Source organism: Haliotis rufescens, unplaced genomic scaffold (genome assembly GCF_023055435.1).
Source record: "Haliotis rufescens isolate VD_foot unplaced genomic scaffold, xgHalRufe1.0.p SCAF_9, whole genome shotgun sequence".
Taxonomy (NCBI): domain Eukaryota; kingdom Metazoa; phylum Mollusca; class Gastropoda; order Lepetellida; family Haliotidae; genus Haliotis; species Haliotis rufescens.
The window spans coordinates 18,275,240-18,290,344 of record NW_025964383.1 but is presented as its reverse complement, the minus strand read 5'-3'; the positions used below and the strand labels follow the sequence as shown (position 1 = coordinate 18,290,344).

At 41.7% G+C, this 15,105-nt stretch overlaps 1 protein-coding gene across 2 annotated transcripts in view; it reads left to right on the top strand.

Annotated features, from left to right (window-relative positions):
• The window catches only part of LOC124145954, a 40,442-nt gene extending 25,644 nt beyond the window's left edge, over positions 1–14,798 (top strand). For both annotated transcript variants that reach the window (XM_046515943.2, XM_046515944.2), the window contains exons 3-10: positions 3,187–3,207; positions 3,844–3,950; positions 5,539–5,609; positions 6,698–6,809; positions 7,343–7,562; positions 9,676–9,849; positions 12,048–12,377; positions 14,066–14,798. In XM_046515943.2, coding sequence (XP_046371899.2) covers positions 3,187–3,207; positions 3,844–3,950; positions 5,539–5,609; positions 6,698–6,809; positions 7,343–7,562; positions 9,676–9,849; positions 12,048–12,377; positions 14,066–14,436 — 1,406 coding nt within the window. In that variant the 3' untranslated portion in view covers positions 14,437–14,798. The remainder of the gene's footprint in view (positions 1–3,186; positions 3,208–3,843; positions 3,951–5,538; positions 5,610–6,697; positions 6,810–7,342; positions 7,563–9,675; positions 9,850–12,047; positions 12,378–14,065) is intronic.
• Positions 14,799–15,105: the final 307 nt, after the last annotated feature.

Below are 15,105 nucleotides of genomic sequence, written 5' to 3'. Positions count from 1 at the left end.
TGTTTGTTGTTTAACGCCGCACTCAGCAATATTCCAGCTATATGAAGGCGGTCTGTAAAATAATCGAGTCTGGACCAGACAATCCAGTGATTGATATCATAATCATCGTTCCATGCTATTGGGATCGATGACATGCATCAACCAAGTCAGTGAGCCTGACCACCCAATCCCGTTAGTCGCCTCTTACGACAAGTATTGTCGCCTTTTACGGCATGGACCATCTATCAACGTCTTTTGGTGTGACACGACCGGGGATCGAACCCCCGACTTTCCGCTACCCGGGCGGACTCAATATCACTAGACCACGGATGCGATCCTTACTGAATGCAGTTACTGTGTTGCCAACATACACACGTATACATTCTAAGGGCAAGGGCGGACACGGGTGGCCCAGTCGTCTAAGGCGCCGCGATTCGCTGTGCAGAGTTGCGTCCCTTGGGCACGCCAGAAACCTATGATTGTGGGTTCGAATCCCGGTTCTCCCAAATTAGGGTTCAAGGTTTATCAGCACCATACCCGTGCTCGTGGGTTTCACCAAAGTGGTAAACGTCTGAGACCGGCATCACTTCGGGCTTTCCTCCCACATTAAGCTGACACGCCGCGATACAACTGGAATACTGTTAAAAGCGGCGTTAAACCCAACTCACTCACTCACTCTAAGGGCAGGCCGTTTTCGGTTGAAATTTTCCCAGACTTCATAAGGTTCAGTCAAATTGCCTCACATGGAGACAACACTCTTGTCCACGATACGTGAACAACGGTCACCGCTGGAGGCGACATAGACTCGGTCTAACGTGACCCGGTCAGTGTAATAAAGTCAGTTGTAACATCTCGGTCACTTGTCTAACGCGAGATAACGCTTGTTCTCGCGCGACCTGGTGACATGGTGAACAGTCACCGCTTTTTGAGATGTGGGACGATAGGAATAAATAAGCCCTTGTAAATAATAAACCTACATAAAGGTGCCACGTAAGCAGTCTGTCTGGCACAGCGTGTCACGTGGTTTTATGAAAACGAGGTCGTAACTCCGGGGTTATCGCAACAATGGAGTCTTCTCGCGAGTCCCGTACGTTCAGATTTCAAATTAATTCAGGACATTTTGTAACAAAACCTTGTAAAATTCAACCATCTTCATTACATTAAATGATTATATGTCCCTAGCGACCCACGCCTGTCGCAAGAATCGACTAAATGGATCGGAACGTAATGCTCGTTGACTTTGTTGATTGCATCGCTCCCAGTTGCGTGAATCGATGCCCATGATGTCAATCACTGGATAAACTGGTCGAGACTCGATTATTTACAGACCGCCGTCCTATATCTGGAATATTGCTTAAAGCGGCGTTAAACAACAATCACTGGATTAACTGGTCGAGACTCGATTATTTACAGACCGCCGTCCTATATCTGGAATATTGCTGAATGCGGCGTTAAACAACAATCACTGGATTAACTGGTCGAGACTCGATTATTTACAGACCGCCGTCCTATAACTGGAATATTGCTGAATGCGGCGTTAAACAACAATCACTGGATTAACTGGTCGAGACTCGATTATTTACAGACCGCCGTCCTATAACTGGAATATTGCTGAATGCGGCGTTAAACAACAATCACTGGATTAACTGGTCGAGACTCGATTATTTACAGACCGCCGTCCTATAGCTGGAATATTGTTGAGTGCGGCGTTAAACAACACATACAAAACCTTGGAGACGCGGGAGTATAAATGCAGGTTTTTGATTCTTCACATGGGTATAATTTGTAAAGCCTACTGTTGGCACCAACTCCATCATGTGGCTAGAATCTCGCCACATCTGTACAAAATGGCATAAATACACAAGCCACTCTCTCACTGACTTCACTGGCTCCACGACAACACGTTTACACATACGTTATAATGTAATTAAAGTACTAACATAAAAAAATGTAAATGAGATTTTTTTGAGAGGCGTATCGTGTATCCCATGCTTAGAACATCACTCCCATAAGCAATAAATAGGTTGACATTTATGGGATTTGTGCTAGATAATACATTGTAACGAACTATGTTGAGATGTATTTATCGAGTAGTAGTCGCTTTGTGGCTGCCAGTCACTTATGGCAGATGTCAATGCCACAACACTGCCCGGAGCTGCCGTGCTTGCTGTTCTACGTGCGTGGCAATGACATCTCACAGGCTCCTTACAGCGGCGACAAATGTAGTTTCGAAGGACGAAAACCGTGGGAGTTTTCTATACCACAGTTTAGGTTCCGAAAACTATATCCTTAAACGTTTTTTGATTCAATGATATTAAAATAATGGCTAGGGTACACGTGAGTAAAGTGTCGTGTTGACAAGCGAGTAAAACCACTCGGAACATTATGTAGGTTTTAAATAAATATAAATATGAACATTAACGCCAGAGATTAACCAGTCTCGATTATCTGACGAAACAAAGTACACTGGGCGCCTGGTAAAATAGTTGTGTCAAATATATGAATGGATCACTGAAAATAAGTGATAACACCAGGTGTTCGCGAAATGAGCTTGTCCTGAAAATGAAACTGACAGTATAAAAAATGAGGCAGATTTATTCTTGCCGGGCCAGCTGAGACACGCATAACTTCGGGCTTTCTACCAACATTGAGCCGACAGTGATATAAATGAAATATTGTTCAAAGTGGCGTTAAAGCTACCTCACCCACACAAATTAACTTAAATGTTCTTAATTTGAATGGTCGGAGGGGAGTCGGGATTAAAAAAACTTGGAGGGCGGTAAAATTGCGGTCTGGCGATATTGACAAGGAGGCCCTTTTTTAGTTCCCCCTTTCAATATCCCGTCACATTTTGAATATTAATACAAGAAATTAAAAAAACAAAAACAGCATGCAATTGAAATATCAATTTTTGTGTTCGTTTGTTGTTTAACGCCGCGCTCAGCGATGTTTCAACTACATGATGGTGGTCTTTAAATAATCCAGTGATTGACATCATGAGCATCGATCCACGCAGTTGGGATACGACATGCATCAACTAATTCAGCGAGTCTGACCACCAGATCCCGTTAGTCGCCTCTCACAAGCATAGAAATATCGGTGAATAGAGCATATGCTAATCTAGCTCATGTTTTATGAATCATTCATATTTAGAAATGTTGTGCTGCATCCTCTATAACCTACATATTTATCTATTTCTGTTTTCAGAGGCTCAACAGCAAACAATAGGTGAGAGAAACAATAATGTTTACATTTGTATCGGGCAAGTGTCGGGCAAAAAATCTTTGATGGTAGCTAACAATGAAACAAAACAAGACATGTTTTTTCGATGGTGATGTATTTGATATGGGTATCATAGTACCTCGTAACGTTTGTAATTTTTTGGTCCAGTCCAGTTTTCAAGTGTATGCTTTCTTTTGCCGAGCACTCTACATCGAAGCTTTAAACTTGTCAAGTCAGATAAATAAATGATTCTTTCATCATCTTTACTGACTTCAACAAATGTACCAACACAAATGTTCAGTAAGGATGAGAATTTATGGATGAACAACTTTTTTATTACAATTAAGAGCGACGTTTGGGTGTAGGCTCTAACACAGTTAGCAAGTGACTTGCTTGATAACGGTGTTAGAACCTACACCGAAACGTCGCTCTTAATTGTAATAAAGAGCGATGTTCATCCATAAATTCTTATCCTTACTTAGTACTCCAACTTCTAAATGCCTAACAAAGAAGTTATAAATGTTCAGTATTGATTTCTTTTACAATGCATATATTGTTTGTTACTAAAACATAAATTCAGTTCGTCCAAATATCGTTTTTTCCTAACTAATCAATTATTAATTAAATAAATGTTTTTTTCAGAGATTTTAAAGGCTCAGCTTGAGATGAGCATGTCGACTTCCGGCTTGAACGTTCAAACGCTGAGTTTACGGCAGAGGCAGAATCTTACAGATTCCTACTGCAAACAGGTGAGATACCTACGTCATAGCGAGGCCAACCAAACGTTGTCCTTGACAGAATCCAACATAGAGCCACTGTTAGATGATTGAGTGAGGTGTCAATAGTAGACAAACAGATTGGTATTTGTCAGCCTGGTGGAATGCAGACAGGAAAATAGTATATTTACATTTTGAAATGAATGAGCAACACCATTCTTAGCAATTTTCCAGCCTTTTCATAACTGAAGTGAGCTTCACACATTTTATAAATGTGGCAGTCGAACCCAGGACTTCGAACGCTTTACCCTTTTGGCTACCCCTCGTCCCTTAATATGAATGTGGAAAACCATTTATTTACAGGCCTACCTACTATGTCTGGACTGTAGCATTAAACAAACAAACACACAAACAAACATAAAGGTCACTTCATTTGATATAACCAACTGTTTTTTGCTGTAATTATACTGTATATGTGCTTATAACGAACTACGGTTATGACGAACTAAATTAAGTGGTCCCTTTAAGTTCGTTATAACCGTAGTTTACTGTAGTTAATCTTTCATAGCTGGTGGGTATTGCAACGCCCTTTCTTCTAATCGGGGTGTTCTTTAACTAGTTTTGGGTAGTATATTTGAAAAACTTTCTTTCTTTCACCAGGCGTTCCTAGATATTATTTAACAACTCATAGCCTTCACATCTCATCTTCCCGAAGCAAGCGTGTCTACTAGCCTATATCAAAGCCAATTTCTACCCTTGCCACATCAAGGCCACACAGGCGCCACCTCGTGTAGATCACGAGTTGTGTCCCTTGTAATGAAAACGCGATATCCAATCAGATCGCTGTTCTTAAAGATGGCGACTATCGTAGGCGACGGCATAGTCGACCAGATAACGAAAATATTCGCAATTTGATAAAAACATAGGCAATCGTTGTTTTTTTATTAAAAGATGAAAAAGACATATTCGTGTCAACAAAGACAAGCAGCGGTGAATCACTTTCGTACGAAGGTGTACCAGTCGTGGATGTTGATTTTGTGAAACGTTCTCTGATTGGACTAACGATATGTGCCATAGTCCAATCATATTTAGCACAGGAAAGTGGGCTTGATGTGGCAAGCGTCGAAACAGGACTTTGATAAAAAAAAAGGCCAGTGGACGCTCTTGCCTCGGGAAGATGTAAGTATTTAAACGTGAGATTAGCCTTGAGTACATGTTATTCGTCGGGCAGTTAATGGAAGACCTCGGGCTTCTGCAAATCATAATGCCCTGAAAAATAGTGTTACCCTTATTATAGTTAAAATGGATGGAATTTGTTATCAAATAAAAAGAAACAACAAAATCGGTTTTGAAACATTTACTTCAATCAACACAAATGTCACTGACCCACTTTTACAAATATGGAAACGTCTTGGAACAAATCAGATGACGTCACTATTGAACATAACGTCACTATCCCTATCCTATGACTTCACCTAACAACGGGCGTGATAATGGCCCGTCGTCAAGCAATATGAGGGCATTATCAAGTTACAGTGGCCCGCTCATTTTTGATAACATGCGGGGGGGTAATGATATTTCTATCCATTTTAGCTATAATACATGTTATTTGTCTTCACAGGTGGACACATTTTACAAAGAGAGTTCACTGTTTCAAGATACATATAAAAAATGCCAAGTGGACTCGATCACGTGAGTGACCTTATTTTCAATAAACGTTAATTTCATTTAAAATTTAACCTTTTCAAAATCAATTTTTTTTCTGCAAAGTTAGTCCTCACAATATTTCAGTGAGTAAAATTATTAAATCAGTAACTGAATCAACGTTTCCGCATCTTCCCGAGGCAAGGGAGTTAACTGACTGTAAAAGTGGAAAATTAACTTTTATAGTCAGTTAACTCCCTTGCCTCGGGAAGACGCGTTTCCGTGAATTGAGACTGGATGGTGCTTTATCCTTTATGGAAACATTTCAAGCACCTTACTAAATCAATAAGGGTTCAAAGTGCGGTTAACTCGAATCCGTTATCCCGATAAGTCGTTTAGGACGAATTAACTCTATGTATTGGCTCAACTGGACATATATTCCCGAGGACATCGATTTTTTAGAAATATAGTATTTATTCATTGATGTAGGCATATAAACAGTTTATACACAGGTCATCAGAGTAACAACTGGAGTCTTGGTGTGTTTGCATTGGTTACAGCAGTGCGGGCCATTGTCTTTTCAAACTTTCATATCATTCGTTCGCAGTGGATAAAGGCTAGATAGTCCCAGACGAATTCTGCGGTAAAATTACCAAATTTCTGCTGCAACAAACATAACTATTTCCCCCTCAAAAATAAATAGAAACTAAAAATTATTTATTTTTCTATATTTTTTTAATATCTTGCATTGATCCATTCCAAATCCGAAACGAGATAATTCGTCAAACTGTCATTATAGACAGTTATTATTGGTTAAGACAAAGAATAATGCAACTAAATATGCGTAGAGTCACTGATATTTATTTATCGTTAGGTGTCATCAATACCACGAGAACGTTTTTTCAAACTTCGTTTTATTGTAGGATTCATATTTAACATATTAAATGTTTGGACAAAATTCGATAGAAAAATATAGAAATTATGAAAATGAGTGTCTTGATTTGATGAAAAAGGGGCAAATTCCGTGATGTTTCTGCATTTCTGTGGAAAGTTACATTTTCTTCAAATCTTTCCGTAATCGTAGAATATCGTCTGGGGCTGTAGATACAAGCAATATCAATTCGTCATGGTTTCAGGAACAACAAGATTAAGTTCACTCTGTTCTTTGAGGATGAGGAGGACAAGGCAACCACCGACAACATTGTCGACGTCCTCAAGGCCCGCGCTACAGAGGACAGCAAATCGATGGTTCGTGACTCTTCCTTTAGGATTGTATCATTGTTGTTATAGTATAGCTTCTAGCCTTGTCGTAAGAGGCGACTAACGGGATCGGGTAGTCAGGCTCGCTGACTTGGGTGATGCATGTCATCGTATCCTATTTGCGTAGATCGATGCTCATGATACAATTCCCTGGATTGCCTGGTCCAGACTCGATTACTTACAGACCGCCGTTATATAGCTGGAATAATGCTAAGTGTGGCGTTAAACAAACGAAGAAACAAGGTATAGTATGCGGAATAATTATTTTATATATGCTACTCAAAAGACGTTAAAGGTCACCGACTTTTCATAAATTCATGTTCTTTAACTTCTTTTGAGTTGTATATATTGATAAAAATATGGTTCGTAATGAATCTGGACGTTTGCAAACCTTTCATTGGTGCAATTTGAAATGCGTTGATGTATTCTGATGTATACCAGAGAAACGGAGGGAATTATTCGTATTGTTTCCAAAACCAGCATGCAGCGTTAAAAGGTTCTTGTCTCTGTGTCTTAAACAGGTCCAGATAAACCAGTTGAAACTGGATATTGACAGTGCCAAGGTCACCGTAGAGAAGGTCAGTGATGATGAAGAATTTACGCCGACTTCTCCGCCTCCGCCCTTGTCTAAATCCCCCACGACGAGGACGACAACAGATGAGTCCACGTCAACTACACCACGGCCTCCGCCTACCGTGACTCCAGCTTCAGCACCCGTTACCCATCCACCCCAGTCAAACAGTAAGAACGTTATGTCTAGTTTCTCATGTATTAAGGCGGTGGGGGCGGTCGGGTAGCCTAGTGGTTAAAGCGTTTGCTCGTCACGCGGAAGACCCGGGTTCGATTCCCGACATTTGTACATGTGATATTGTTGATATATTGCTAAAAGCGGCGTAAAACCATACTCACTTACTCATGTAGGCGGTGTGTATATGAGTGAGTGAGTGAATCAATGAGTACGGTGATTACGTGTTCTCGATAGCATTGAACCAATCAGATAAACTGAGTATGACGATCGGGGGCACAGGTAGCCCAGTCGTCTCAGGCGCCGCGATTCGCTGTGCCGAGTTGCGTCCCTTGGGCACGCCAGAAAACTATGATTGTGGGTTCGAATCCCGACTCGCCCAGATTATGTTTCTAGGTTTGTCAGCAACATATCCGTGCTCGTGGGTTTCACCGAAGTGGTAAACGTCTGGGACCTGCATCACTTCGGGCTCTCCTTCCACATTAAGCTGACACGCCGTGATATAACTTGAATACTGTTAAAAGCGGCGTTAAACCTACCTCACTCACTAACTCACGGTATGACGTTCCGGAAAATATGCAAATGAGGTCACCTTGTAGGAAATACCATTAAGGTGCCTCGATGCAATGTCTGGTAGATAAATAAGTGATTGACTGACGTTCCCAATAGGTTTAGATCGTTTTTCTCGTGTTTCTGCAGCCAACAGTGACGGCAAATCCAATAGCACTACATGAATGGGGCGGTTCACTCAAACATTGTATTCATACGCAGTTGCTTAAGTGTCATTGAGTGGAAATGTCTTAAACATCGATTTTAGAAAAATAATGACATCGTTCGATCGTACATATAATATATTAAGAATACAAAATGTGTATTAAACTCCCATGATTCAATTTTTATTCCAAACATATGATATATACCTAAGAACTAAGCGACGAGTGGGAGTTGTTTATCGTATAATAAAAGAGAGAATAACTGCGCAGCCCTGTGTGGTTTATTCTACCGGCAGTGTTTTATTGTACGATAAACAACTCCGACTCGTCGTTTATGAGATGTAAACAGTATGTGCAGTCTGTTTAAGGATGATAAAATGCATAAGCGTTAAGAAATATTTACCAGTATTCAAATAATGATGACTCCCTCTATCGAATCCGACCGCGGCAATGGCGGACAAGTCCATTTTATGCACAGGTGGGTATGTCCCGCATATTTTCACGATCCTCACGTCGATTACCTAAACCTTTTCTCCCAATACCGATTGTCATATCTCTCCCGCTTTGGGATGCGATCGTTCGGCCATCGCGTTTATCTGCGTTGCCCAGCTACATCTATGGGGAACAACTGACTAGACATTCACCTCTCAAAAATAACATCGTCATATATACGACGTCATCAAGTTGCAAGCGCATGTTCGATTCTCCAGAAATAACGTCATGATAGAAAAATGTTATCGCGTAGCTATCTTATATGGTGAAATCAACCACGCTTCGTTCTTCATTGTTCTTTCCGACGTATGGCGTAGCTATTTTACATAGTGAAATAAACAACGCTTCATTCTCCATTGTTCTTTGCGATGTATCGCATAGCTATCTTATATAGTGAAATAAACCACGCTTCTTTCTTCATTTTTCATTGCGACGTATCGCGTAGCTATCTTATACAGTGAAATAGACCACGCTTCGTTCTTCGTTGTTCTTTGCGATGTATGGCGTAGCTATTTTACATAGTGAAATAAACAACGCTTCATTCTTCATTGTTCTTTGCGATGTATCGCATAGCTATCTTAAATAGTGAAATAAACCACGCTTCGTTCTTATTTGTATTTGTATTTGTACGACGTATCGCGTAGCTATCTTATATATAATTATAATCTATAGGGATCACGTGTCAGCTTCCTATGAGAGAAAGCCCTGAAGTGATGCAGGTTTTGGGCGATTACCGCCTAAAACCACGGGAAATGCGTGCTGACAGACTTGAAGTATTATTCATAGCGAAAATAGTCCTAACTCACTTACCCCAAATATCGTAACTGTAAAAAAAGAACATACTGCAGTATTTCTGTAAAAAAATTTGAATACACAAATCATGAGAAATGTGGGTATTTTCCAGCACCCGACCCATGTGTGGGCAAGTCGGGAGACTACCTACAGCATCCCCGCCAGTGCAACCTCTACATCCAGTGCCACAACGGAGAGAGTGTGTTATTTACTTGTCCGACTGGCACAGTGTTTAACATCACGCTGAAAGTCTGCACCGTCAAGAAGGACAACATACAGTGTACTGGTACGAATATACACACTTTCTAGGGTATCGGACAAAGAAGGGTTGTTGACAAGGGTGCCGTTGTACAAAACAACCTTAGCGCTACGATCGTCGTAAGTCTCTGTTAAGGTATGAGAGTTACGATCCCCTTAGCGCTAAGATCGCTTTGTACAACGGAAACCTGGGTTATGATCGTCGTAAGACTTTGTTAAGGTACGGGAGTAACGATCACCTTAGCGCTAAGACCGCTTTGTACAACGGGTGCCGTTGTACAAAACAACCTTAGCGCTACGATCGTCGTAAGTCTCTGTGAAGGTATGGGGGCGATAGGGTAGCCTAGTGGTTAAAGCGTTCGCGCGTCACGCCGAAGACCCGGGTTCGATTCCCGACATGGGTACAATGTATGAAGCCCATTTCTGGTGTCCCCCGCCGTGATATTGCTGGAATATTGCTAAAAGCGGCGTAAAGCCAAACTCACTCACTCACTGTTAAGGTATGGGAGTTACGGTCACCTGAGCGCTAAGATCGCTTTGTACAACGGAACCCTGTTCTGTCAGTGTTATGTTGATATTTTGAAAAATGGAAAGTTTGAAAGTTATAACCTCATCGATAATGTCTTCCTGTGATATTATTAAATTCCTTGTGTAGCCCCGAGCGGATTATTCTCCTTGCTCTGCCTGTAAGATAAACAACGACCACGAGTCGTTTATTCCTTATATGGGATATCAACAATTTGTGCAGCCTTCTTAAGGATGTAAATAAATTGTACAAGCTTTAAAAACAGTTACCGTATTTAAATCATGATGACTCCCTGAATACAATCCGACCGCAGCAATGTCTGACAATTCCATTTTATGTACTCTCACAATTTCACGTCAATGATCCTCACCTTTTCTCCCAATGCCGATTGTCATATCACCTCCCAACTTTGGGTGTCCAGCTATATCAATGGGGAACAACACACTCTAGACACATCCCTCTAAAAAATAACGTCGTCCCATTTTCGCCGTCATCAAGTTGCAAGCGCTTGTTCGAATCTCCAAACATAACGTCCCGATGGAACAATCGTGAAATAAACCACTCTTCGTTTTTCATTGCTCTTTACAATATATCGCGTCGCTAGCGTATATTATGAAATTTAACATTAACCATCATATTATGAGTTGATGATGTCACGAACATTGACAGTCTGCGAAATCTGCCACCCTCACTCATTCACTATTTCATATTTGAACTATAAAATTACAGAAGCGCATTAAATAAAAGCGACAATAACCTTTCCATATTCAAAAGATATCTCTGCCAAAAGTACGATCCCGACTATATCATGAGAATGTATATGAATCACTATCAAATAGTGATACCAGTGTTAAACGTGAGCTTATCCTGCCCCACGGGTGGAACCCGCCACAAACACATGCTTGTCAATGGTGCGTCTAGTTTGGAAATGCAACCGCTCCAGACCCACAATTTAATAAGGTTGGCATCATGCTATATGCTGCGTAAAATCACCCTCACTCTCACTCTACAATATTTGAAAACAAGACCCGTGAAGAACCCGGATAGAACAGATTTCAGCAACCCATGCTTGCCGTAAAAGGCGACTATGCTTGTCGTAAGAGGCGACGGGATCGGGTGGTCAGGCTCGCTGACTTGGTTGATGCATGTCATCGTATCCCAATTGAGTGGATCGATGCTCATGATGTCAATCACTGGATTGTCTCTGTTCAGAAACGATTATTTACAGACGCCGTCATATGGCTGGAATATTGCCGAGTGCGGCGTTAAACAACAAACAAACAAATGAACTCCTTAATCACAGAGGCCCGTTATGGCTGTCCCTCGCCGAAATACGATTGGAATAATTCTGAAAAATCTGCGTACAATGCCCTCACTCATTTATTATAAGATGTGGGGGGACGGGTTGCCCAGTCGTCTAAGGCACCGCGATTCGCTGTGCAGAGTTGCGTCCCTTGGGCACGCCAGAAACCTATGATTGTGGGTTCGAATCCCGGTTCGCCCCGATTATGTTTCTAGGTTTGTGAGCACCATACCCGTGCTCGTGGGTTTCACTGACGTGGTAAACGTCTGAGACCTGCATGACTTCGGGCTTTCCTCCCACATCAAGCTGAAACGCCGTGATATAACTGGATTACTGTTAAAAGCGGCGTTAAATCCAACTCACTCACTTTTATAAGATGTGAATTTTCCACTTGTAGCCAATCCGTGGGACCCGTGCAAGTCAAAGAGCAAGCAACAGTACCACCCCTACCCGGAGGACTGCATGCTGTTCTTTCAGTGTCAACACAACAAATCAATAGTTCGAGTGTGTCAGAAAAACACCATCTTCGACCCAGAGAAGCAGATCTGCGTCCCCCCGTCCCCCAATGTCAGGTGCCCTTCCAGTTCCGCCCCCTCGCCTCAAGCCAACACCGCGCCTCAAGCCACCACCGCGCCTGCAGTCGTCAATCACGTGACAGGAAAGGCAAATGGACCCGGAACCGGAAGTACGACTACCCCGCCACCTATACTCTACCCAGAAAGGCCAGGTGGGTGAGGATTTCAGTCGTTGCAGAGACCATAGTATAGATTCTATTGTATGGTCTCTGGTCGTTGTCATGTGGTTTTTTTGCAAAGAAACATTCACACCGTGGTTTATAGTGTTTACACGTTAACCTTCAGTATACCCGATCCCTATAAAATTCCCGTTTATAATTGTTTAGAATGGGTTGTAATAATGTGTCCAACCTCGATAATTAAACTGTTTTAAGGGCTTAAACAAGGACTGGTCGGCTCGGAGTCATTGTATTGTTTCAGAATGGGGTATTCATGTTAAACTGCGTTATGATATCTAAGTGGGCTAGTTCGGACTTGTAAAAGCATTTTCTGACTCTCGTTTGGAGAAAAACCGTTCAAATTAATAATGCAAGGTTAGAGAGGCATGCTCTTGATCGGAGTCATTTTACAGCTAATTTTTGAATTGTATAAAACTTCCATTTGAAGATGTTGTATTTTTGACAATTATTGTGTAAATCCACGTGAATCTTATTAGCGTTTGCGAATTTTGCGAAGAAGGAGAAAGTGTACCCTATTTCGTATTTGTTGACACACATCAACCGTCACTGATCAAGTTGGATATAAAACATATGTTAGCTCACCTGGACTGAAAGGCTATGTGAAATGATCACGTCACAAGTCGCCGTTATTAACTTGTTTCATTTTCAACGTCTTTTCCGAAATGGATTCAGCTCGAATTTATTGTGGATGTCCGTTACTGAAAGACGGTTAAAGTTTGTTCAAGGCATTAAAAAAATTAAATGTCAATGTGGCCACATGGTAGCCATCTTTTGTTTAGAAACCAACGCTTTTTCTCAAAAACGTAAATGATTACATGCCTTAAACTGGAGAGATGGTCACTATATAATGTGAAATGCTTGTTCGAAGCATTTCGATTGGATATCAAATATGAAAGGCATATAGCTATTTCTGTCAATTACATTTTGTTCCAAATATAATGAAATTGAGCACATGTGTAGCTTTTGATCGTTCTCTTAAATTCTCTCAAATGCATATTGACTTATTCCCTGAACAGGCTGAAATTATTTACCGCACTCCGCATTATGACGGCGGTCTGTAAATAATCGAATCTGGACCAGACAGTCCAGTGATTTACATCATGAGCATCGATCTACCCAGACTTGAAGCTGAACGTGTACGTTGTATGGCATCGATGACTTGGTTGATGCATGTCATCGTATCTCAATTGCGTAGATCGATCGCGATGCTTATGATGTCAATCACTGGATTGCCTGGTCCAGACTCTATTATTTACAGACGCCTTCAGATAGCCTGTAAAGTGCGGCGTTTAAGAACAACAACAACAGCAACAGCAACAGCAACAACGCACGCAAGGGACGTTCCCAATACCATGACAGTACATGGACCAGGCCGCTCAACAATATTCATTGCAGTTCCATGCATAGCGGTAACCGGATGGAGGATGGCTTAATGGTTAAAGCGTTCGCTTGCTATGCCGAAAACCCGGGTTCGATTCCCCTCATGGGTAAAATGTGTGAAGCAAATTTCTGGTTTCCCCCGCCGTGATATTGCTGGAATATTTTAGAGTAAAACCATACCCACTCACTCACTCAATCAATCATCGTGGTCACAAGGCAGATGATCATTTATTCATCGCTTAGAAAACTTCATAAATAAATAAAAATGTACTCTTTTCCAGATTACGACTCAACTCCTTGTAAGGAGGGCACCAATGGCGGACTGTACCCAGACCCAACTGACTGCAGTCGCTACATCCTCTGTGAATTCAAGAATGAAAGAAACATGTCATGTCCGAAGAATCTGTACTTTGACCCCAAGATCAACGTCTGCGTACCTGCCAAGAATGACTTCTACTGCCCTGACATCCGACCTTGTGAAGGTCGCGACGAAGGGTTTTTCCCCCACCCTCGAAAGTGCAACAAGTTTATCATGTGTAACGATGGGAAGGAAGTCATACAGACTTGCATGCACGACCTCGTTTGGAATCCACGCGTGAACTCTTGTGTTCCTAAAACGAACTCCGTCAGTTGCCCGGATGAAGACACGTGACTATGACTAAAATGATGACGTCACTCTGATGTGTATCTGTGATAGAACACTAGTTAGAGCGGGACTCTAGCTTTGATATATTGTTCCGTGTTTTAGTATGTTCGTTGTTCAATGAATGTTCTGTATTGGCAGTCTTCTGAGCAGGGTCAGTTGTGCTTGAATCCTTACATTCTTGTCATACAGTACAGTGAATCACAGCTGATGAACTTCGTGGAGGCGCCGGGTTAAAACGGTCCACGGCAACCTATGCTGGTCGTAAGAGGCGATTGAGTGGATCGGGTGGTCAGACTCACTGACTTGGTTGGTTGCGACGGCGTGTATCGTTCCTCATTATATCAATCACTAGATTGTCTGGTCCAGACTCGACTATTTACAGGCTGCAACAAGCACACACGTACGCACACACACGCACGCACACACACGCACACACACACACACACACACACAGACGGCTAATTGTACCAAAAGTTGCTACAACACGCAAATGTACAAATCCAAATGTATGTACTACAGGTTGTCATGAGGTTGTCATGGCGACAACCATGTTACCAGGGTCAACAGCACAAAAGAAAACTATCGTCAACACCGAGCAGGACAAACAAAGTCAAGAAACAAATATCAATATCTTTTGAATAATTGATGCTATTTATCTTCATAGATCTGTACAAA